This window comes from Mytilus trossulus, chromosome 4, assembly GCF_036588685.1.
Source record: "Mytilus trossulus isolate FHL-02 chromosome 4, PNRI_Mtr1.1.1.hap1, whole genome shotgun sequence".
Classification (NCBI taxonomy): domain Eukaryota; kingdom Metazoa; phylum Mollusca; class Bivalvia; order Mytilida; family Mytilidae; genus Mytilus; species Mytilus trossulus.
The window spans coordinates 60633305-60658955 of record NC_086376.1 but is presented as its reverse complement, the minus strand read 5'-3'; the positions used below and the strand labels follow the sequence as shown (position 1 = coordinate 60658955).

Here is a 25651-nt window from a genome sequence, read left to right as displayed (position 1 = left end):
TATATCCAACTGATTCTTCCAATTCTGGCCAATCACCCTTCATAGATTCCAATTCCTCAGATAAATGCCAAAGCTTGATGAATAATTTGCCTAATCTCAAAGATAGGTTTGCGAACTAAAGTATTGCTTACAGCAAACATCAAACCATTTGTTCAAATGAAGGTTAAAAAATCAAAACCATAAAAGGTTTATTTAGTCAGCTTATTCATGTTATAATTAAGTACAACTGCTTTACTCCTCTGACGTATTCTGCTAAGCGCTCTCATGAATATCAAATATATACTTCATTAAAATTGTGTACTGTTGAGGAATAAATGGACCATGGAAGCAACTGGAATATTAAGAATTTTGTTTATTTATACTGATATAAAAATGTTTGCTTTTATAAGTATTTGTTTTGGTTCATCTGTAAATTTAAGGTTCTTTTTTTTTTTAAATATAGTTGGAACGATATTGCACATATTAAAGAACTATGTACAGCTCATTTCATTAGACGAGACTAGCTTCATGGTTAATGTTCATCATTAATAAATATTTATCCACATTTTAATTGTATATAACTTGCATGAGTGTATTTAGTACTCATTGAAATTAACTTTGTTTTTGCTAGATTCATGTAAATTGTTCAATTGAAGTTATACTCACACACTGGAAAATAGATTATATCTATGAAAAATCAAGATTTGTTGAAACTTGTCATAAAATATTATTTCTCGTGCACATTCAATCAATATATTTCAATGAAAAATCAATGCTTGTGAAAGTTTAATTGTCAGTATTCAGTTGCATACAGGTCTGGATCAAAGCAAAAATAATTGACTGGACTGTTTGTATGACCCTCCTCTTAAATGCTATTGTTCAGATTTGGGGATATTAGATTTAAGACCCACTGTATATAATTCATAAAAAGCTATGTCTTGTTACTTTATAAGTTCAGCTTTTGTCAAATTGTAAGGCTGATAATAACATAAAATGTAGCAATGACAAGAGCTCTTGGGATTATATTGGTGTCTCTGTTTGTACGGATATGATATTGAGAAAACATATGATATGCTCTATTTGTCAAACTATTTTGATTAACATAAAGTTCATACCAAATACTACAAGGTTTGGTTAAAATAAATGTTGATGTATGATTTTTTTCTAAATCAAATATTAATAATACACTTTCATTTAAAAGCAATGTATCTCCCTCATGCAAAGCTCTGATTCCTTTCACGGATTTGGCTATACTTTTTGGACCTTTTGGGTTATAGCTCTTCATCTTTTATATAAGCTTTGGATTTCAAATAGTTTGGCCACGGGCATCACTGAAGAGACATGTATTGTCGAAATGCGCTTCTGGTGCAAGAAAATTGGTACCGTTAATTTTATTGCATTAACTTAGTAAAATTGTTAATATAATACAAACAACAAACAAACAAATATTTTCCCACCAAGGCCCCAAAAATCAATAGAATAATTACAATTTAATTTTCAAACATAATATAAAAGAAAATTGAAAAGGGTTATACAAAGTACATAACATGATTAATTTTGATTTTATTGATTAACATTAATTGTATGTCTTAGAGAAAGAAAAACAATGTACTATTGTTTATTTGTGAACAAAGTAGCACTTTAACGTCATAATTTGTTTTTGTTTGGTCACAGGTTCCAATAGTCCTGCTGTCAATATTCTTACCATACAATTCCTAGAGGACGAAAAGGACAGATTTCTTTTCAGGTACGTACTGGAAACAAATTTTGAAGAGGCAAAAAAGGAACTGGAAAGATACCAAATTTCTCTTTATCGACTTAATCACGGAAATGACGAAACGATATACATTGCAAAACCAGAGCCCATGAATGATGACAGCGCTTGGAAATCAGTACTCTACGGGGTTTTGGTGGGGTTCACACACGGTTGTAAAACAGTTAAAAAGCAATATCCGGAAGCTTATTACAAAACATATCTTTCTTCAAATGAAATAAAAGTTTACCATGCAGCAAATAAGGATTTTATTTGGATCATAGGAAAGAAAGAAGAAGTCAATAAAGTTTGCCTAGAAATTGAACAGAAAATTCACCAAACAACAACGGGGACGTCGGCGGTACAGATAGAACCAAAGACATACTTATCTTGCTCCTCGGGAAACATAGCTATGGCCCAAATTCCTTTATCACAAGAAGAACAAGCATTGCTTTATTTACACGGCATGCTTGATAGTGCAGTTTTCAAAAATGATCATATTATCGTTGATAAGTATGACAAACGCTTTGCAATTTCTATTCAACTGGACGATGTAAATGCAAGTGAAAAGATGCAGTTAGAGAGCGACATTAAGCAGGTGATTGCAAACAAGAGATCAGAATTATTTTCATCAGAGGTCAGTTTTACTGCTGAAGAATTAGTATTTCTTGACAGAGAACATGTTTTTGGATTTGTTAATAATCGTCTCAACTTGACATGCTGTCACCACAATCAGCGAACGTATATAACATGTGCATGGTACATAGGCAAATGTACTGTGAAAATGTATTCCAATTCGGAAAACAACCTTCATAAGAGCTGTGAAATTATCAGGAAAGCAATCATAACAGACTCGTTATCCATACCAGAAAACTGCCTTTCTTCCCCTAAGGTCAAACAAATAATAGCTGACTTACTTTCAAAATACGGACAGAAGATAGACGTACATCTAGATTTTTCAACATCAATGCTACGTTGGTTATATACACAAGATATGCAGTTTAAAACGAATATCTTGGAAAACTTACTCGTTACAAGAAATTTCGATTTCTCTGAAAGAAAAAAATACGAGCTCTGCAAGCCTTTATTCACAGTGTTCCAGGGAAGAATTCAAAATTGGTTTTGCGTCATCTTGATCGAAGGCAAATCAGAAATTTATCCTTATCGTTGGATTATAAAAGGTCTCCACATAGATGTTCCCGCAGCTATTGCAACGCTTTCAACATTAGTACAAAAAGCACACAATAAAGAGAAGACATATCAAACTGACGACAATGTAAACACTATACAAAAATATGTTAATATTTTGAGGAATAATTCATCATGCAGTGTGACGACAGAAGACGTAAAATCACATCTGATAGGAAACGCCTTAGACCTTAGAAGAGATGTACTTTGTCACGAATGGAAACTTTTGAACGGTAACTTTATCAAAATAATAAACTCAGAAGATGAAAGTTGGGTGTCCAAACAGTCTGCTGTATTTAAAATCATAGTCAAAGGTAAATTAAATGATTATTATGTTATGATAATAGTTTTTTGCTTTCATGGAAATGCATAGGAAGAACTCTTTGGGAGCACCAAATCAAGAAATTTGTAATATAAATTATGATACAACTTGATATTAAATTCTATAAACACATATTTTTAGAGAAGAGCATTCACCAAACAAAACATTTGTCAAGATTTGTATTATATAAAAGAGAGTATTCAAATTGGAAAAACATTATTCGTACATGTATGTCTAATATAGTATCCTAACTGGATGGAAGCAAATGTGATACACGCCACTCAATGGTTTTTGAATCGGCTGTTGTGCCTGTGGAATGATGTCATTTACCCCTTTACCTGCTTATCGATATCTTATACCTCATCCCCCCCCCCAAAAAAAATACAAAAATACAAAAATGGCCTTCCTTTTATATTTATTTCCACTTTTTTTTCGCCGGATGTGACATTGAGAGTCATACATGTGTTCTGTTGCCACATAAATGTCTTACTCTTTTGATTGATAACAAAACGTATTTCGTATGAATACGCGGATATTATCGACCGCAAAAGAGAACTTTTGATAAATTCATTTCTTCAAAGAAAACTCATGAAAATATCTTCTTACGAACTTAGATAAAAAATATGAGAATGTTTTGTCTTGAACAAGAACTAATCATGAATACCGAAAATTTGTGTTAACGCGTTCGGAAGAATATCTCAAAGGATGATCAGTTATGTATATGTTAGCGACAATGACAATAAGCTAATGCTTACACTTGAAGTTATTGTATGAAATTTCTAGTCGTTTAGGTAATTTCGTGAAATCTTAACTAAAGTAGCTTTATGCAAACGGGCTTTTGTAACAAAAGCGAAAGAGAATGATGAAGGAAATTTCAAAGTGTAATGTATTTTTCTAGAGGTATTGTATGGTATTTTTTAAAAAAAGCATAAAGAAATATGCCAAAACTGGACTATTATTGAATGATATAATAAGATGTCCTTGGAACTTTACTTTGAACATTTTCTTTTATTTCTAATTATTTCATTTTCTTTATTCTAGACAAAACATCATCGTGTGACTGCGTTTATCAACCAGAAGGTTCTGCTATTAAATTATATATACCTGAATGGACAAGTAACGGAAAAGCAAAACATACGGTTTACTCTCTCTTAGACAGCTTTTATAAGGGAATTTCATCGGAAAAAACAAAGACGGACATTTCTCATGTACTGTTCTTAAGTGAACTTACCAAGCAAGGATGGCCTTTGGTGAAGTTCTTGAAAGTATTTCTGTGCGCTTTGAATAAAAACGGTGTGTCATCTCCAGTTATCATCCTCGAGTCTAAGCGAGAGATTTTTGAAACAGTTTCCGACATTCTTCAGAAGTTTGCCATTCACGCAAGTAAGTTGATGTACATTTAGTATTTTTATCATGTGCCAAGATATTCGTTATCTGGAGTTAACTTGACAGATTTCAATCATTTTTTTTGCGAGCCATCCGTGCTTTAAAGTTCATAATTTGTGTCTATTCTAATGAAAAATATTTTACGACAGAAGGGTCACTTAGCATTTTAATTGTTGAGTAAAACTTTTCACAACATCTGATGCGTAAGATAGAATGATAGAATTTTGGCAGAATGGGATGATTTGTAAATTAGAAGCAATTGGTATATCAGGTCAGTTGCTTCACCGGGTCAAAGAATACTTAAGATGCAGATTGCAACGAGTTGTTATTAACAATAAAACTTAGGATGGTGAGACATTAATGCCGGTGTTTCTTATTGATAAATCTTAGTCCTCTCTTCTTTTTAATATTAATTAATGGTATTGTAGATTAAATTCAGTCAGAAATAAAACATTTTGCAGATGACACAAGCCTGTATCTTATAGTAGACCTTCCAGTAAATGACGCATTGAAGTTAAATGAAGATTTAAAGAAAATTCACTACTGGTCTGAGAAGTGGTTGGTTATTCTAATGCAAAAAAAAATGAGAGCTTGACCATATCCCGGAAACTCAAAAAACCATTGCATCCACAGCTTTTCATGAATAATTTCTCATTTAACCCTGTCGATTAACTCAATCACCTTGGTGTGATACTGTCAAACGACGGTAATTGACACAAGCATATCGATATGAAAAAAGCTTATTCCCGCTTATGAATAAATGTACTTAGAAAATTTAAATTCATTTGAACAGAAAAACTTTAGAACAACTTTGATTTTCGTATATAAGGTCGGTTCTTGAATATGCTGATGTAGATTAAGAAACAATAGAGGAAGCAATCTTAAAACAGTAAATATATCAACAATGTGGAAAATTGTACTTGCATTTTCCAATTTAGCCATAAATGTATAAATAGTTATCAAAGGTACCAGGATTATAATTTAGTACGCCAAACTCGCCTTTCGTCTACATAAGACTCATTAGTGACGCTCATATCAAAATATTTATAAAGCCAAACAAGTACAAAGTTGAAGAGCATTGAGGATCCAAAATTCCAAAAAATTGTGTCAAATACGGCTAAGATAATCTATGCCTGGGATAAGAAAATCCTTAGTTTTTCGATAAATTCAAAGTCTTTTAAACAGGAAATTTATATAAAAAAAATTACCACATTAATGATATTCATGCCAACACCGAAGTATTGACTCCTGGGCTAGTGATACCCTAGGGGACGAAACGTCCACCAGCAGTGGCATCGATCCAGTGGTGTAAATAGTTATCAAAGGTACCAGGATTATAATTTAGTACGCCAGACGCGCCTTTCGCCTACATAAGACTCATTAGTGGCGTTCATATCAAAATATTTATAAAGCCAAACAAGTACAAAGTTGAAGAGCATTGAGGTTCCAAAATTCCAAAAAATTGTGCCAAATACGGCTAAGGTAATCTATGCCTCGGATAAGAAAATCCGTAGTTTTTCGATAAATTCAAAGTCTTATAAACAGGAAATTTATATAAAAAAAAAAATGACCACATAAATGATATTCATGCCAACACCAAAGTATTGTAACGATTTCGCCCCTTATACCGAGTGGTAAGTTTAAATGAATAAGGAGGCTCGATCGAACATAATTTGAATGGATCCTTTGAGTTGGTATAAGGTTGAAATAATATCTAAGTCAGGTATAAAGTTCAGATGCATTTTATATAACATCTATATAATCAAATATTTACAATTGATCATAAAAACATACATTCATATTTATATACAATTTGCCGTAATCGTCTCTAACGGTTTCTGTCTCTGCTAAAGTGAAAGTAGATTTCCAGAAAACCTCTCTCATCGTATTTATAGAAAGTTGACTAAGTGGAACGACAGCTGACGGGACTTTCCCGTAGGTCGAAGGTCGTCTTCTTCTTCTTCAAAACAAACAATTGCCATGTGTAAGAAGGTTGAGTTTTCTTAAAACTATTAAAACCTTCACACTAAAATATAAGGACATCAAGACATCTAAAATTCCGACTGCTCTTGCAGGCGGTGAGAATAATTCTGAGACTAATTCTCAAGTTCGTTTCGTCAACCTTCTATTTATAATTTTATCGACCAATCAAAACGTTTGTTATGTTCACAGGCAATCTCGTGTATTAGGCCGCCAATACACAAATCGAAATAAATATGGCTTCTCTTGTAAATAAACTATGTCACTGCTGGTATTTGGACGATTACGGCTAAAACACAAGTTATTACATTAAGAACATAAATAAGCTAATAAGGTAAACACATAGCAACATCATTTATCATAAAAATACATGCCAACCAACCGTGAATATTCTATACGAGGTGACATTCCATCGTAAAAATAGCGATATGAAAAACATAAACAAAACAGCTGACTTGTAAAATTACTACAGTAAACTATGGAAAACATGAGTTCCATTAATTTAATAATACGATCACTAAATCGTAACACAGCCCCCTAACCACTAGGTCCTCAAATGCACAGAAACAATCTATACATTAATTAAATTAATTCACTAATTGATTGGTTGGCTCAAAACTTGAAACACAAAATCCAATAAGACAACCCTGTCTTATAATACAATATCATCATCAATATGATCAATAAAATCATTTACAACACACATATAAATAGATATATAACACAATGTTCATTTCTTCCAATAAATGTTCTAGGTTGACTGTTAACATCTTCTTCTATACTGCAACCTCCATGTATTCTATTTAAACCAAACAGGAACATCTTCTCCTAGATATGGCTTCAACCTGTCTTGGTGTACCACCTTAGGTTTCATCTTTGGTCCTTTCTGTATTCTATATATAACATCATTAAGTTTATTTACAACAATATATGGGCCTTCCCAATTATTTTGTAATTTAGGACACAATCCTTTTACACGACGAGGATTGTGCAACCATACTGGTTCTCCTACATCAAATGTTTGCATCTTAGTTCCAACATCATAATTTCTCTTCATTCTGTCGCTTGACAGTTTCAATTTATTCCGTGCAAATTTATGAATTACCTCCAATTTTTGGGATAATTCATAGGCATAGACAGTTTTTAAATGCAAAGGTGACTTTTCAGTCTCTGGTCTACCCAGAATTAAGTCTACTGGAAGATTGACTTCTCTTCCAAATAACATGGAACATGGAGATGTACCCAAACTCTCATGTTCTGATGACCGATAGGCCAACATCAATAAATAAATATATTCGTCCCAATCTCTCTGGTGTTTGCTTACAAAAGCAGATAACATCGTCTCAATGGTTGAATTTGATTTTTCAACCATACCATCCGATTTTGGTCGGAATGGTGTTGTACGGGTTTTATGGATACCCAAAATAAAACACATCTCTTTGAAAACATTAGATTCAAAATTAGACCCTTGGTCTGAGTGGATGGAAAGAGGAACCCCAAAAATGGTTACTATTCTTTCCACAAATTTCCTAGCTACAGTCACTGCTTCAGTGTCTGGAATTGGTATAGCTTCTGTCCATTTAGAAAAATAATCTTGAACTACCATCAGATAGCGATTATTATATTCACTTATTGGTAAAGGTCCTAGAATGTCAATAGCCATTCTTTCCCAAGGAGCACCCACAAGATACTGCTTCATCGGGGCCTTAGGTTTTTTACAAGGTGCTTTCTTAGAAGCACAAATATCACATTTGGTACACCAAAATTTAACATCCTGTCTCATCTTATACCAAAAATAACTCTGTTTAATTTTTGATAGAGTCTTCCTAACACCAAGATGACCACCGGTCACTGTGTTATGTACTTGGTTCAACACGAACCTTTTAAAATTAGCTGGAAGAACAATATGTAGATCATAATGTTTTCCATTATAGCTTTCCCACTTTCTATATAAAATTCCATTGACAAGAATTAAAGAATTTAATCTTGACCAATAAAATTTAACTTCAGGACTCATATGGGATACATCTGCCCATATGGGTTTAACATCATCTATTTTCAGCTGGATAATTATACTGATTACATCATCAGATAATTGAGATTCTGAAACATTTTCAAAATTTATCTCTTTAACTGGGTCATCCTTCTCATTTTGACTGCAACCATAATCCTTAGATCTGGTACAAACTCTTACTATCTTAGACTGAACAGGGAGTATATCAGGGTTTTCATCTGGACCCTTACTTCTAAATTCATTATGAATTACATGACTTTTTACTTTGTGGCAAGTTTCGTCACTTGTCATGTTTGGCCAATCTTCATTTTTACAGCTAATACTAGTTGTTGTAACTGATTGTTTGACACTAACATCTTGAACATTACTGCAAGATTCACGAATAGTGACATTATCATTACATTTTTCAACCGTTAAAACTTTTTCATGAGTTGGAACCAATTCATAATTCATTTCTGCTCTAGCACAGTGAGGACACTCTTTATTATAGCAAGGACGTCTACTTAGGGCATCTGCATTATTATGGGACCTTCCAGCTCTGTGCTCAATTTTAAAATCATATGATGCCAGGACCTCGAACCAACGAGCTAACTGACCTTCTGGATTCTTAAAATTGAACAACCAACTTAATGCGCCATGGTCACTTCTAACCTTCAAGTATTTACCATATAAATAATGGTGAAAATGTTTAATAGAGGCAACTACAGCTAGTAGTTCTCTTCTGGTAACACAATATTTTCTCTCAGTTCTACTGAAAGTTTTACTAAAGTAACAAATTACTCTTTCTACTCCATCCTGGAGTTGGGATAACACTGCTCCCATACCAACAATACTTGCGTCGGTATCCAAAATAAATAAATCCTCCCTAGTAGGGTAGGCTAAAATAGGTGCACTAATTAAAGTAGTCTTTAATTCTTCAAAAGATTGTTGACATTCTTCTGTCCAGACAAACTTTTGGTTTTTCTCCGTAACCTTATATAAAGGTTTTGCTTTATCAGCATATTTCAAAATAAATTTTCTATAATAGGATGTCAATCCTAGAAAACTTCTCACATCTTTCACACTCTTGGGCACTGGCCAGTCCTTAACTGACTGAATTTTATTTGGGTCAGTAGCTACTCCACTTTCGCTAACAATTTGACCTAAAAATCTAACTTCCTTCTTAAGAAAGTTACATTTCTTTGGATTCAGCTTTAAATTAGCTGCTTTTAATCTTTGAAGAACTTCTTTCAAGTTTTTCATATGCTCCTCAAATGATTTTGAGAAAACAATTATATCATCTAGGTAAACTAAACAAATTTTCCAGGTCAAACCTGATAAAACTGTCTCCATTAATTGTTCAAAAACAGGGACACTATTACATAGACCCATTGGCATTCTCTTGAACTACCAGAGACCACCCCCTGGAAAGGAAAAGGCTGTTTTTGGTCTATCTTCTTTGGCTACTGGAATCTGATAATATCCCGACTTTAAATCTACGGTTGAGAAGAATTTGGAGCCCGACAAGGAATCAATTGTGTCATCTATACGTGGTAGGGGGTAGGATGGGCGTAAAACCAATAAATTTACAGCGCGAAAATCAATACAGAATCGCCAACTACCATCTGACTTCTTCACGAGAACAATATTGGAGTTCCAGGGACTTGTAGAAGTTTCTATAATATCTTGCTTAACCATTTTCTGAATTTCAGCTTCAGCATCCTTCATTCTAGCTAGGGGTATTCGTCTGGGTCGCTGACGTACTGGAGGGTTATTTCCAGTATTTATGGTATGTTCAACTAAATCAGTTAAACCAATGTCCTCAGAGGACTTTGAGAATATGTCACTATATTCTATTAAAAGGTCTCTAAATTTCTCCTTTTGATCTTTATCAAGATTAGATTGATTAGACTCAAATACATCATGTAAATAATCAGGTAATTGTCTCCCCTTATTTACTATAGTTTGGCTACCAGCAACACTATTTACAAACTCAGAAGTTTGAATATCTTCTTCGTCTACTTTATTGCAGGTTGCAATAATTGTACCCTTATATAAAGTGCAGGGCTCTTTATTTAAATTTATTATCCTCAAAGGAATATCATACATCTCTGGATGTACAATTGATCGTGCCACCAATAAACCATTCTTCTCCATAAACTTCTCATTAGGTTTTATTAACCCAGTATAACCTCTAAAAATAGGTTCATCTGACTCCCCAGAAACAATCATTTCTGAGTTAGGAGGTACATCTACTGTCTCTTGTATAGCAACTCTATAACAAGATTTAGCACTGCTTGCATAATGATAACATTGAATTATCTCCCCTTTAATCTTCAACTTATTTTGACTTAACAAGACATCACAGTCATGAGTCACAAGAAAATCCATTCCAATGATACCTTCATTGGAAATATCAGCCACTAACACATTGTGGTGATAAATATAATTTCCAAGACAAATTTCAACATTAATTTGTCCTATAAATGGTGCACTATCACCAGTAGCAGTAATTAGATTAATATTTACAGGATTAATTTTTGGAAGTAATGAGGGATTTATTTCATCAATAAATTTCTTACTTAAAATAGTAACATTTGCTCCAGTATCCACTAGAAAAGCTAAACATTTATCATTAATTTTAGCTCTGACAAATAGTCCCTTATTATTTGCCAAAGATTCATTAATCTTTATCGACTTGGGCCATTCTGTCCCGGCCTGGCTCCGACCCCTGAGTCCGACCTCAACTGGTTTCCCTGTTGATTATAATTATTTTGATTCTGACCAAAATTATTATTTCTCTGGTTAAAATTTCTATTGCCCTGACCAAAATTCTTATTCTGGTTATTATACCCTCTCTGACCATTCTGATAGTTCCTCTGCTGGTTACCTCCCCCTTGGTTCCTATTTTGGTTTTGGGACATACCCTTTATATTTCTGGACAATGAGATCATTTCTCTTTTAAAATCACTCAATTCATTTTTTAATGATTTTAAATCTTCCCCCTTGTCATCATTCAACTCTGTATTAAATTTAGCATCAGTCTGAACTGAATCTGCCTGTCTAACCATCCTCCCTTTTTGTCTCTCTGCTAACTTAAACGTCTCTAGCCTAACAGCCAGTGTTTCTGCTTCATGTATAGATTTAGGGTTAGATTCCCTAAGTCTTAGTCTTAGATCAGCATCTTGTAAAGCATCTATAAAATGTTCTAGTGCTAATACACTAGTTATTGTGGATTGGGCACTTGGATAAGCTTGCCTAGTCAATATCTTAATTGACTGAGCTAACTCAGGTAAACTTTCTTCTTTACCTCTCATACGGGTCTGGAGTTTTGCCCTAAAAAGTTCTGATTTCTCAGCTGAACCATATCTATTGCCCAAAACTTTTACTAAACTATCATAGTCCTTCCTAGATTCTTTATCTAGTTCATTTAAAAGAGCTCTTGCTCCCCCTTTTAAACTACCAGCCAAATATAATGATTTGGTTGCATAATTCCAACCGTTTATTTCAGCTAAAATTTCAAATTGAGCTAAATATTCATCGAAATCTTCATCTCCCTCATACAACTGTGGCTTCATAGTTACATTACTAGACTTGTGTGAATGGGTATTTGGCTTATGCGACCTTCCATAAAAGAAATTTTGTCTTCGAAATCTCTTTTTATTTGATTTACAGCAATGATAACTTCTTTTTGACAATTAGAAAACTCATGGGTTATCTCCCCAAATTGGTTATGAAATGAACTTTTAAGGTTTCTTAATTCATTCATAAATAAGTTTTGCTCTTTGTCATGGCTTATTGTCTGCTCTGCATAGTCAACACTATTAACCTTCTGTTCATTTAAAGGAATGGTAATTTCCCCATCATTTTCCTCTTGGAAAGAATGATTTACATCTATAATTACTTCTCTAGAATCATCCATATCGTACTAAAATTTTAATAATTCTTACTATAAAAATTTAGTGAAATACTTTAACATCAGGTAAGTATACTAAAGCTTCTTTAGTATAATTTATAAATTATTTATTTCAACCACCAAATTCAAAGTTAATAGAATCCCACTTCTGACACCAATGTAACGATTTCGCCCCTTATACCGAGTAGTAAGTTTAAATGAATAAGGAGGCTCGATCGAACATAATTTGCATGGATCCTTTGAGTTGGTATAAGGTTGAAATAATAACTAAGTCAGGTATAAAGTTCAGATGCATTTTATATAACATCTATATAATCAAATATTTACAATTGATCATAAAAACATACATTCATATTTATATACAATTTGCCGTAATCGTCTCTAACGGTTTCTGTCTCTGCTAAAGTGAAAGTAGATTTCCAGAAAACCTCTCTCATCGTATTTATAGAAAGTTGACTAAGTGGAACGACAGCTGACGGGACTTTCCCGTAGGTCGAAGGTCGTCTTCTTCTTCTTCAAAACAAACAATTGCCATGTGTAAGAAGGTTGAGTTTTCTTAAAACTATTAAAACCTTCACACTAAAATATAAGGACATCAAGACATCTAAAATTCCGACTGCTCTTGCAGGCGGTGAGAATAATTCTGAGACTAATCAAGTTCGTTTCGTCAACCTTCTATTTATAATTTTATCGACCAATCAAAACGTTTGTTATGTTCACAGGCAATCTCGTGTATTAGGCCGCCAATACACAAATCGAAATAAATATGGCTTCTCTTGTAAATAAACTATGTCACTGCTGGTATTTGGACGATTACGGCTAAAACACAAGTTATTACATTAAGAAAATAAATAAGCTAATAAGGTAAACACATAACAACATCATTTATCATAAAAATACATGCCAACCAACCGTGAATATTCTATACGAGGTGACATTCCATCGTAAAAATAGCGATATGAAAAACATAAACAAAACAGCTGACTTGTAAAATTACTACAGTAAACTATGGAAAACATGAGTTCCATTAATTTAATAATGCGATCACTAAATCGTAACAGTATTGACTACTGGGCTGGCGATACCCTCGGGGACGAAACGTCCACCAGCAGTTGCATCGATCCAGTGGTGTAAAAAGTTATCAAAGGTAGCAGGATTATACTTTAGTACGCCAGACTCGAGTTTCGTCTACATAAGACTCATTAGTGGCGCTCATATCAAAATATTTATAAAGCCAAACAAGTACAAAGTTGAAGAGCATTGAGGTTCCAAAATTCCCAAAAATTGTGCCAAATACGGCTAAGGTAATCTATGCCTGGGATAAGAAAATCCGTAGTTTTTCGATAAATTCAAAGTCTTATAAACAGGAAATTTATATAAAAAAAAATGACCACATTAATGATATTCATGCCAACACCGAAGTATTGACTACTGGGCTGGCGATACCCTCGGGGACGAAACGTCCACCAGCAGTTGCATCGATCCAGTGGTGTAAATAGTTATCAAAGGTACCAGGATTATAATTTAGTACGTCAGACGCGCGTTTCGTTTACATAAGACTACATAAGTCTACATAAACACATAGATAAGCTCACGGGAATCTCTCTGTTGTTCTCTATTGATAAATGCTATTTTTACGTATATATACGTTAACAAAGCAAACTATTTTAGAGATATTATCAGACTTTATCATAGAGATTTTCGTTTTAACATTTTTAACATCGATTACTTATTTGTTAGTCCATGTTGTGCATCACCATATACAATTTTAATTTTAAAATAAACTCGTGCTGATTTAATGCGAGCGCAACATAGAAAGTGTTCTTAAATAGGTTAATATTTGTTCTTGTTTTAACTTTGTTTATCCACAATTTGTTTGACGGGAATCATTGCCCGCACTGTATGTGGATAGCATATATAATCTAAGTATAAAATTGTCAAATGTGAAGTATACAACGGTTTAGGCTGTAGATTCTCTGTTTTGAAATTCCAAACGCACAAGAGGTTACATAATCCTGAAATGAACACGTGAACCTAAAAAAACGTATCGGTTACTTATGGTTTTGTGTGTGGGGACATTGACGACTCGATAAATGTTTCTTGTCATTTAATGGATTTTTATAACAGTTTTAATGATGTTTTCAGGTCGTCCACCACGAATACAAGTTACTGTTAAAACTGGTGAATTGGCAAAACTGAAGGTAGAATAACTTATTTCTGCTTTAATTCCTTTGTTACTATTGATATAATCATTCCAAGTTTTAAAGGACTGACAAATAACAAAACGCTGCTGCCTTAATTACCATTCTTATATCAAAGAACAGTCATACCATAAATAATGATAATGGCTAAAAAGAACTGTGGGATATACGTCAATGTGAAAGAAGCACGGTCCATTACTAAAAAAAAAAAACCCTAAAAAAACAACAACATGGACAGCTGTATGTATTAATATTGTATTGGAACTTATGACCATTGAAATTGTGTTTGTCGAAGGACGATTTGCGTTTTTTAGTTCTGTAAAAAAAACAAATGGTGTATGTACTTTTAAACCTTGATTTTTCTCAGATACTGATCGTAAAAAGGTAAATTATTTTGACAGACACTTTTATTTTTTTGACATATTTGTCCGAGAATTCATTAAATTAGATTTAACCTTTCCGGTGGCTTATCGTTATGATTTCATAAACGATCCTTTACAAGGGCTTTCACGATCCGTTCGCTATCCATGGCCAATGTTATGTATTCTTTAATAATATTTTTTGTCGATAAAATGAATGCCGCCCGTTCGATATTTAAATGTTTCAACATGAGCAACACGACGGGTGCTACGCGTGGAGCATGATCTACTTACCCTTCCAGAGCACCTGAGATCACACCTAGTTTTTGGTGGGGTTCGTGTTGCTTATTATTTAGTTTTCTGTGTTGGGTCATGTGTACTTTTTGTCTTTTTCATTTTTAGTCATGGCGTTGTCAGTTTATTTTAGATTTATGAGTTTGACTGTCCCTCTGGTATCTTTCGTCCCTCTTTTTTAGACATGTAATTGCTATTCCATGTCTCACTTATTTCAGAGATCTCCTCATTGCAACATTGTTTTGTCTTATTATTCGATTTTAATGATTTGAATATCAACTGACATATCTCTCACATCTGTGTAAAGATACACATTAACGTTTCAACAACAACAACAGTAGTTTCAATTAGGTGCATTTACATAAGGTCAATGCAGACCCTTTGATTTCTCATATCAAGTAAGAAAAGGCAGTAGAACAACACTACCTCAACAAGATCACAACAAAATCTAAATTATGTCATCCACAATCGATAACGACACATGTACATGTGTGTCGCTCGCGTTCGAATTGAACCGTCAGTAATTCATCATTCTCCCTTGCCAGCTGGTCTAAGCTCTCTCGAAAAATCAGTCAATATTAGAGGCCATATCGCAGACTTTCACGACATTCAAGACATTAGACATATTGCAATGCAGTTGAAAGATGTGCTTCATGGAGAGATTGACAATACTATCAAGGCTGCAATCAATCAATACAAACAAGAAATTGATACACTAACTCAAGAAAAACAAAAACTGCGTGATACGTTAGATGCAGTAGGACAACATAATCGCCGGGACCTTTTACCTATTTACATAATGTCGGACGGCGTCACAGATGACAACTGAACTTGTCATGTCACGAAACGAGTTGATATAAACAAGAAGATGTGGTATAATTGAGACGGTTCTCCTCAAGAGTATATGTAGACAGTCAATATAATGAAGGAAACATAGTTAGATAACAAAGGATAGGCACCCCACCAAGTAACCAAGATAAAAGTCAAAACACATTACTGAGATATATTATCGTCAGATAAAGAGATCTAGCAATAAAGAAACGGGAACTTAAAAATGAAAACGGCATCTGCAGAACAAATCATGAAATGAAGACCTAACAAAAATAAGCAATTTTACTTTTAAATCAAGTCAAATTAAAATCGAACGCTTGATCATACAGTCGAAGAAAAAAAATCATAGTTTAAAACTATCAAGAACAAGTACACGTTTGCAATACTATGGGTGTATTTTTGCTCTCTTTACTGCTATCCAGGGACTATAGACTTTCTAAGCAAACTTGATCTGTAGACTGCGTACGTAGCTGCAGAAAAATCAAACGCTACCGACCAATTATGTCAATCGCGTTTTTTAAAGATTATATGTATTATAGCAATCTTCTACACGATTAACTGATTTAAGTCTTAATCGCTAATTCAAGTCTTAATCGTAACATTATTACTACGCGGTTAAAATTAACTGATTTTCATTTCCTCTTGAAACGTACTACAATTACGGTCTCGTTCCTAAACAGTTATCAGGTGTACGATGTTTTAACTTTTGTATAGAGATTAATAAGTCAATGTTAACATGCTTAATACCTTTTTCTATTTACCTTTTGTTTTTTCTTTCTGTGGGTGATTTCACAACTTTAAATAATTACATGGCTCACCATTTACTTGTTTATTGGTTTCGAACTATATTGTAAGGTGTATGTAGGAAGTGCTGTTTCAATGTTTTTATTTATAAAAAATATGGTCGCGATCGTCTACTAATATGACGGAAATTTTGTTAAATTGTATTTGATAAGTATGTATGCTTGCATCAAGTTGAATATAATCAGTGAAAATCAAGTGATTTAAGACGACTGACTTTTCTTTAAAAAATATTTAATTAATTTTCAGTATGATGCAATTGTTAACAGTACACAATCAAATCTGAAACTCAATTGTGGATCATTGTCCAAGTCAATATTTCTCGCAGCAGGTAACGAAATCCAAAGTGAATGTTCAACAATTATGCAGGAGCGTAAACAAAAACGAGTTCTTTCAACAGAAGTAGTTGTTTCAAAAGGACACAACTTAGCATGTAAAAATGTTTTCCACGGTGCACTCGATTCATGGGAAAAACAGGTAAGCATTACATATCAGTTCAGGTCAGTGTTGTATTTATAGTCCATCAGCTGGTAAGGTAAATTTTAGTTCTGTGTTACACCCCAGGGTATCGCATTTTTTTGTATGAATCTAAAGAGTAATGTCTGAGGAATTTTTTAAGAGTGTTAGACTTTTGAAAAAATGTCCAAAAAGGGGATAAAAGGGGTCTCATTTCTAAGAGTATAGAAAATTTTTTGTTTAACACATATAAACAAAAAAAATAAAAATAACTAAGTATTCGGTACTATTTCTCTTATTAAATACAAATCCTATCTTATTATTACGGAGGCTAAGTTATATTTAATTTTTAAATCATATAGGACCAATAAAAAAAGGGGCAGGGTAATATCCAAAATTCATGATTTTGAAGTAAACAATGCATACATACTAGTTTTCTTGATAAAAAAGGTATATTGTTTACATTGAAACATAGAGCATCAAGTGACTTAAGGCAGTTGAACAAAATTCAAAGGTAAGAAAGGGAAAAAACATGTAATTAATGACAAACACAAACATAAGCAATGTACATCACAGTCATTAAAAAAACACATAGTACTAAAAAACTGAAGGAACTGTCAAGATTTTAAGTTCTATATTAAAGTTCTTTTAACAACAGATCCACCACGTTTTAAGGTCATGAAGAAGGTCAATCCATAGAATCATCTTCATTTTCGACAACACCATCTACCGAATTATCATCACTACATATTGATCATCTTCGTCGTCATCGTCAGCCATATCAACGATTTGATTATTCTTGTTGCTACAATCATTCGTACATTTGCAGCCATCTGTACAGGATAAATCTTGTCGAACACATGAACACCTTTGGTTGCACAACCAGCTTTACATGAATAGCTTATCAGTATCAATAAAGCATCTAACGCTGGCGGTTGGTCTAGCCAATTGACGCTGATCAAATTGTTCTTAACAATCCAACCATGGTTGTTTGGCGATGGAACAGTGTTGTCTTGAAGAGCAGATTTCCAAATCTTTGACTGAAAGTTGGCTAGTTTGATGTGCTTTACCATTGCATCTTTTGCTGGGGGCTGTAGATGACAATGAATGTTTTTTGCATTGCCAAAAATTCTATATCTTAATTCATTGATGTTATCATTCTCGTAGCCATTTAAAGCACACACGAACCTCTCGAGTGTTTTTGACAGTTCTTCGCCTACCTCTTCAAAAGTTTTACCGAGACGGGATAGAGTTTTTCTTCGGAAAACTTGACAGAACGTGTCAAAAAGCCGAATGGTTTACTTTTTCCTTTACCAAACAAAACACTTACTGAATCACAACAAGCATTGGCTCGAAATCCTTGCAATGTTCCACACACATTCTCCCCAAATTTTGCTTACAGTGATTGCACATTTAATAATCTGCATTTGGAAGATGTACCTGTCAGACTAACAATGTTAGAATTGATTTGCAACTGTGAAAATAACAGGCCAATACTTTCACATAAGTGTCAGAAGATTTTATAACAATGGAGTCGTAACGTTTTTGTCAGCTGTGTGTTTTTGCATGAAGAACCATTGTTTTTGTCAGCTCATTGCTCATTGATTATCAGCTCAGAGTATTCTGCGCTATGGCATATACTTCCATGTGAGAAAAAACAATCAATACATTCAAGTGTAAATCTATCGGATTGTTTTCTATATTCCGACACAAAGAATTCAACAAGAGCAACTTTGTTTCTCCCAACTGACAAACATTTCTTCCATTGCCAAGTAGGCGACTGTGATAGTATATAACTTATCGTAATGATTTGCCCTCCCAAGGACCTGCCATTCTAATTTTGTTATGAATATTGTGGAATACTGTGACAAAATCAATACGGGGGGGGGGGGGGGCTCTTTGAAACTAAAAGGATGGTTTTGAAATAACAATTGCCAAATCAGAAAAAGTGTTTGGTATCCAAGTTATGGATTGAATGACTGCCATGCCATCAAATATCCACATGCTTTCCTAAGGAATGGCCCTTTTCTAAAAGACCTCCCAGGACAAATTTATGAGGTCATGGAAGAGGACCTAATTCAAACCGGAGAACCTTTCGCATAACCAACTGTCTTGTCTTGGCTATGACAAGCAGGCGACAATTTGTTTTATCTGCTCTCAATGTATTTTTGTTTTAATCATCCGTTTACTGCTTGCCTTTTTTTTCAAATGTAAGATTTTCTTTTGATTTGTTTGAAGATTTCGGTTGACTTTTGAACAAGCCGTTCAGAAATAAATATTTCTGACGCATATTTTCCCTTTCCATACGCGTTTATAAGGTAGCTCAATAATTCCAAAGAAGCAACATAACCTGAGAACAAGACATATAACTGCTCAGATGTTTCAAATGAATTTGGAAAGCTTTTGCACAATCTGAAGCAATTTCAAAACATCGGTTTCATATCGCTTCATTCGAGTTTTTCTGAGTTCTTTTAGTGTAGATGTTTCAGGGTTAACCAATTCCTACCAAATCTCGACATTGAAGCTCTTTCATGTGCATTTAACAACCAATATTTAACAGAATCTTTATTTAAACTTAAACCAGCAATGCCAATTTTTCTTGTATCTCTAAAAACCTAAGAAAGTCGAAACTCTGACCAAATCCCACAACTGACTATTTGACTTTCGTTCAAAGCGATGTTTAGATGTTTGTCGATTGAATGACTTTAAAGTCTTAACTCAATCACCACATAGCTTTTAACACAAAAAGATATCAAGCACACCTAAATTGAGTTCGATAGAGTGCACCTTTTCTGAACGCAAAAAAATTACTTTTTGCATTTTGTTTTTAAATTACGTTACACATAATCATTCACATGATTCACTTTATAAAAAAACAATTATCTCACAAAAACAACATAAATCAACAATTTAATGTTTGTTTTCAGTTGCAAATCGATAATGTTTATGTGTGAATACATTGTACATGTTGTATACTGAATCGAAGACGGTAACGTGATGATTTCTGGTATTTCACAAGTATTTTCACGTACATATATTTTATTAAATAATTCATATTTTAGACGATATATTAATGGTGCAAATACTTTAAACATTGCATAATGATCAATTCTAAAATTTAATTCACAAAAACAAGTAATTGTATGATGAACCTCAAAAATGCCTTAATTTTAACCCAAAAAATCGAATTGTTTGTAATGTAAATAAACATAATTTTAAAACAAAAAATCTAAAGTGTTACATTTAATATGATAGTTTTGAATATCTGTTTTGGATGTTTATACTCATACTTTTATTTTTTTTAATCGCTTTATATTAAAAATTTTGAATAAAAAATACTTCGTAATGAATAAATTAGAGGACCATTGAAAGGGACGTTATTAAACTTCTTTTGGACCTTTTTTTCAGTCTAACACCTTGTATTTTATCAATAAGATAATGAAGTTGAATTCTATCAAAGAAAATCGCGGAACCCTTGGGGTGTAACACAAACTCCTTAACTAGAGCGCTTTTGAAAACTAACTGACGGATTAATAGTTTATCGTTATGAAGACCAACGCCAAAATCCGTTCCAGATTGATTCATGAAAAATTGCTTTCTGTTTTCAATCTTTCAATGTCAAGCAAACATTTAGCAATTTGTTCCGTTTAGAAAAAATCCTGAACGTCATGGCAAAATGAAAAGACAAACAGACAAATAATAATACACAAGACATAACATAGAAAATCTTACAGAAGACTTGGTAATACAAACCCCACCAAAAACTGGGGGTGATCTCGGGTGCTCCAGAAAGGCCAGATCTTGCTCCGCATGTGGCACCCGTCGTGATGCTCATGTTATCACAAGTCCAGTAATAGTCTAATTTGGTAGCTATATAGGTCACATTCGTTAAAAGGAAACGGAGTAGAAGTTACTACATAAGGATCATATCCGATATCATCTGTGAAACGGATGTTCCATAATATAATGGTCAACTAACTGGTGATGGCGTCCTGTAAAAATACGAAAGGATAATTTCAACTTCAACATTTGGAACTCTTGACTTAATAGCTTGTGAGTAGCAACCGTCTATCGAGTATTGCATACTTGTGTGAAAATGTTGTATTTGAAGAGAAATAGTCGAGCATATTTGCGTTTTCAAATAACAGCACGATTTGCGTAGTCGAATAATGTTATTATTCTGTTTCTGTTCGATTAGTTATAGTTTTTGATCTACGTGTGTAGGAATATAATTGCAATCTGCATTAGGTTACAAAATGCCTTTACAATAAAAAGATCCAAACGGACGCAAATATTCATTTTTACTAACTCATGGTAAACATAATTTCATGTCTTTGCTATTTTTCGTGTTATTTTCTCTGGCTTGCAGAATCTTTATTATAAAGATTTTTTAAGAACGTGAGCTAGTGCAATCATTTAGCGAATTTGTCTTGTGTAAGTTTTTGTAATAATCTTCTTCTCTGAAATCAATGAACTAATTTTAACAAAAGTTAGCTTTTATGACCCTTAGGATATTATGATATTTGTTTTTCTTGGACAACACACCATCATGATTGACATGGCTTAAAACAAAAGTATCTTGTCAAAAGTAAATTATCGTTTATAATATAAAACTGTCCTGATAAAGTAAATTTATCTGAGACAGACATACTCAGTATTCTACGATTTATACGATATCTCTATTTTACAAATAGATACCAGTCATTTTGCTGTGCATGTCAAAACATAGAGTGTAACAAAATAGTCCATTTTTTCTGATTTTTTCATCAACTCAATCATTTCTGCTTGATTATAGGTTTATGCTAAATTAAAACATATGTATAGATTTTTAAAGTTCTTGAATCTTTTCGTGGATATCAGTCCAGGAGAGCGGAAAGATATCATGTTTACTGCAAATTGTGCGCGGCCTAGTAAAAACATCAGACAGAAAGTAGAAAAAAATGTTTTGAGTTCAGGGTTACGTAATTTTTTATGCTTTGCGGCATGACTGCTTTTCCGATTAACACAATTTCACATTCGTACAAACATGATATGCACATGATAAAAAATTCTAGGTTGCATTTTCAATTATTTTTTTTAAAAGTTGTTTTGCATATAAGCCTTTGTAGCAGTTACTTACAAGACTGCAATATATATAATCATGTGTCTTAATTATGATTTTGACCTCATTAAGACTGTTTGTGTTATCTGACAAAAACTATTAACAATGGTCAGTATACTAGTACCAAAATATGTATGTAGCAGTTTGTTAACATAACATGCATAACTTTACTATGAAGTATTACCCTCAAATGATGATTTTTAAACTCCCTTTTGAAATTTTGGTCATCATGTTTTTAACTTAATTGATTTACGAAAAAAAAGAAAAAAAGAAGTACGAATAAATAATATATACTTACACCGAACTTGCTATTGGACACAAAAGACGAGAATTCTATTCAGCGATAATTTATTTTGAATTTTTATTTGTTTTCGTAAAATCTATGACGGCTAAGAAAGAAATAAAAAAATGTCACCATGACCAAAACATTCAGCGTGTTTCTTGCATAATGGCGATTATACTGAGTATTGCATTTAGCTTGGTTTGGAGCTAGATTTTTACATATTATTATATGACTTGTATATATATTTGAAGAGTACATAAGTTGATATGAAATAAAGGTTTCACAGAACACCTTTAAATTCAAAGAAGGAAAATCATACAAAGCTATCTTTCAGTGGACAAAAGTAACTTTTGTCATAACAAAATTCATTTTTGTAACACAGACTTGTATTTTGTTACCTAATTTGAAAATTGGGCGACAAAAGTCAATTTTGTATGCAAATTAGTTAAGTTTGGATTCTGTGAACTAATTTGCATACAAAATCGACTTTTGTGTGACAGAATTGACTTTGTTACACAAAATTGACTTTTGTGAGACAAAATTGACTTTTGTGAGACAAAATTGACTTTTGTGAGACAAAATTGACTTTTGTGAGACAAAATTGACTTTTGTGAGACAAAATTGACAAAATTGATTTTTGTCTCACCAAAGTCAATTATGTCGTCACAAAAGTCAATTTTGTCATCACAAAAGTCAATTTTGTCGTCAAAAAATTGAGTTTTGTCGTCACAAAAATGACTTTTGTGAGACAAAATTGAAAATTCACAGAAGTCAATTTTGTCTCACAGAAGTCAATTTTGTCTCACAAAAGTAAATTTTGTCTCACAGAAGTCAATTTGGTCTCACAAAAGTAAATTTTGTCTCACAAAAGTAAATTTCGTCTCACAAAAGTCAATTTTGTCTCACAGAAGTCAATTTTGTCTCACAAAATTGAATCTGGTCTCACACAATTGACTTTTTTGTTTTAATTTCGATATCAGGTAACAAAAGTCAATTTTGTATGCAAATAAGTTTATATTTGCAAACGTTTTTGACAAAATTGACTTTTGTCATTACAAAAATGAATTTTGTCTACAAAAATGAATTTTGTCTACAAAAATGAATTTTGTCTACAAAAATGAATTTTGTCTACAAAAATGAATTTTGTCATCACAAAATTGAAGTTCTCATAAAACAAGTCTGTATCACATAGTTTTGTAAGACAAAAATTATTTTGTTATGACAGAGTTGAATTTTGTACAAAACCACAAGAGTCCCATTCGGCGCCCCGTATATGAGGCCCTGCCAATTTAATTATTTGTATATTTTTCGAGCGATTTAAAAATTTTAATAAAAAAAGTATAATTTGAACAATCATGAGGCAAAGCTTGAAAAGTCAAGTCGAGCGCTTCTGGTATTTTTTTACATATACATACATAAAATTGTTAGTTTTGACAATATTGATCATAACAGAATGATATAAAACTTTCTATACTACTTGTATTTTTACATTTCTGTAATTTATCGTCTGATAAAGTGTGTTTTTCCCTGTTCACCAAGAAATAATTATTTCAACTGCTTTAAACTATCCCTATTGAATTGTCATAGGTGCCTTTCCTCCTACACCGCATATGAATAACTAGCAGCATGGTGGATATAAAAAGAAGATGGGATATGATTGCAAGTGAGACAACTCTCCACAAAAGACCAAATAGCAGCGAAATTAACAAATATAGGTCACCGCACGGCGTTCTACAATGAGCAAAGCCCATATCGCATGTTTAGCTATAAAAGGCCCCGAAATAACAATTAAAAAATGCCTCGAATTTAAAATAATAAAAACGAGAAAACCAACGGATGTTTTGAAAAAATAGAAACTACTAATCATCCTTTCAGAACACCTTTGTTCGCCCCCAGCTGTTTGGGATTCGAGCTGTTTGTTGATGTGTGTACATTTTAGTTCTTTGTGTTATTATGGTTTTATGTTGGTAATCTGTGTCTCATTTTTGTTTTTTGTCTTTTTGGCACTTTGTATATGTTATCGGCAATAAGTGAAATTAGGCATTCAGCTTAAATCCTAGGCTGTAAGCTAACGCCTAGGCATTAAGTTATTGCCTGAAATTTTCAGGTATTAAGCTTATTTCCTGAAATTTGATGATGATTGTTCATCCTTATGCCGACCATATTTTTAAGCAATAATTAAATTCTGGAATTAATGCATATTTGGTGCTTTATTCTTGATTTGAAGAAGTTTCTTAATTATACTTTTAATAATGCATGTATAAATATGCATTCATTTGACAGATCTTCAAAGGTAAGTTTATTTAGTAATTTTAAAAGTTAAAAAACAGAATTAACTCATACTTTTTTCATGCTTTTAAGGTATTACAAAAAATAAGATATAGAATAATTATAATATTTATTTGAAAATTTGGACACTTCACTAGTCGAGCTGGTTTGAACTGGCCAAAAGTAGACAAAATTAAGATATGATTCTTTGCTCACATCATTTCCCTTTTTTTAATGGATAAGTAAATTTTCAATGATAACAGTTCCACAACTTGAAATAACAAAATGATTTGAACACAATTTCTATCAAGTTTTAATATTTCTAAATTATTAATTCATGCGTTTTAATATAAAAAAAAACATATTTTATAAGTGATTTTATTTCCGGTCTCTTGTGGACAGTTGTGGGATTGGCAATTATACCACATCTTCTGTTTTATATTTAGGATGAAACTGGGCACTGTAGTTTTGCGTCAGTAATTTCTTTTTTCTTTTGCTCATATTCAAACGTATGTAAAATGCAGAAATAAAATAAAATAT

The 25651-nt window shown here is 32.9% G+C and overlaps 1 protein-coding gene across 1 annotated transcript in view; it reads left to right on the top strand.

Moving 5' to 3' along the window:
- The window catches only part of LOC134715670 (uncharacterized), a 67760-nt gene that overhangs the window by 17306 nt on the left and 24803 nt on the right, over nt 1–25651 (top strand). Inside the window, exons 3-6 of the mRNA XM_063578006.1 lie at nt 1654–3234; nt 4284–4625; nt 14663–14718; nt 17253–17480. Coding sequence (XP_063434076.1) covers nt 1654–3234; nt 4284–4625; nt 14663–14718; nt 17253–17480 — 2207 coding nt within the window. The remainder of the gene's footprint in view (nt 1–1653; nt 3235–4283; nt 4626–14662; nt 14719–17252; nt 17481–25651) is intronic.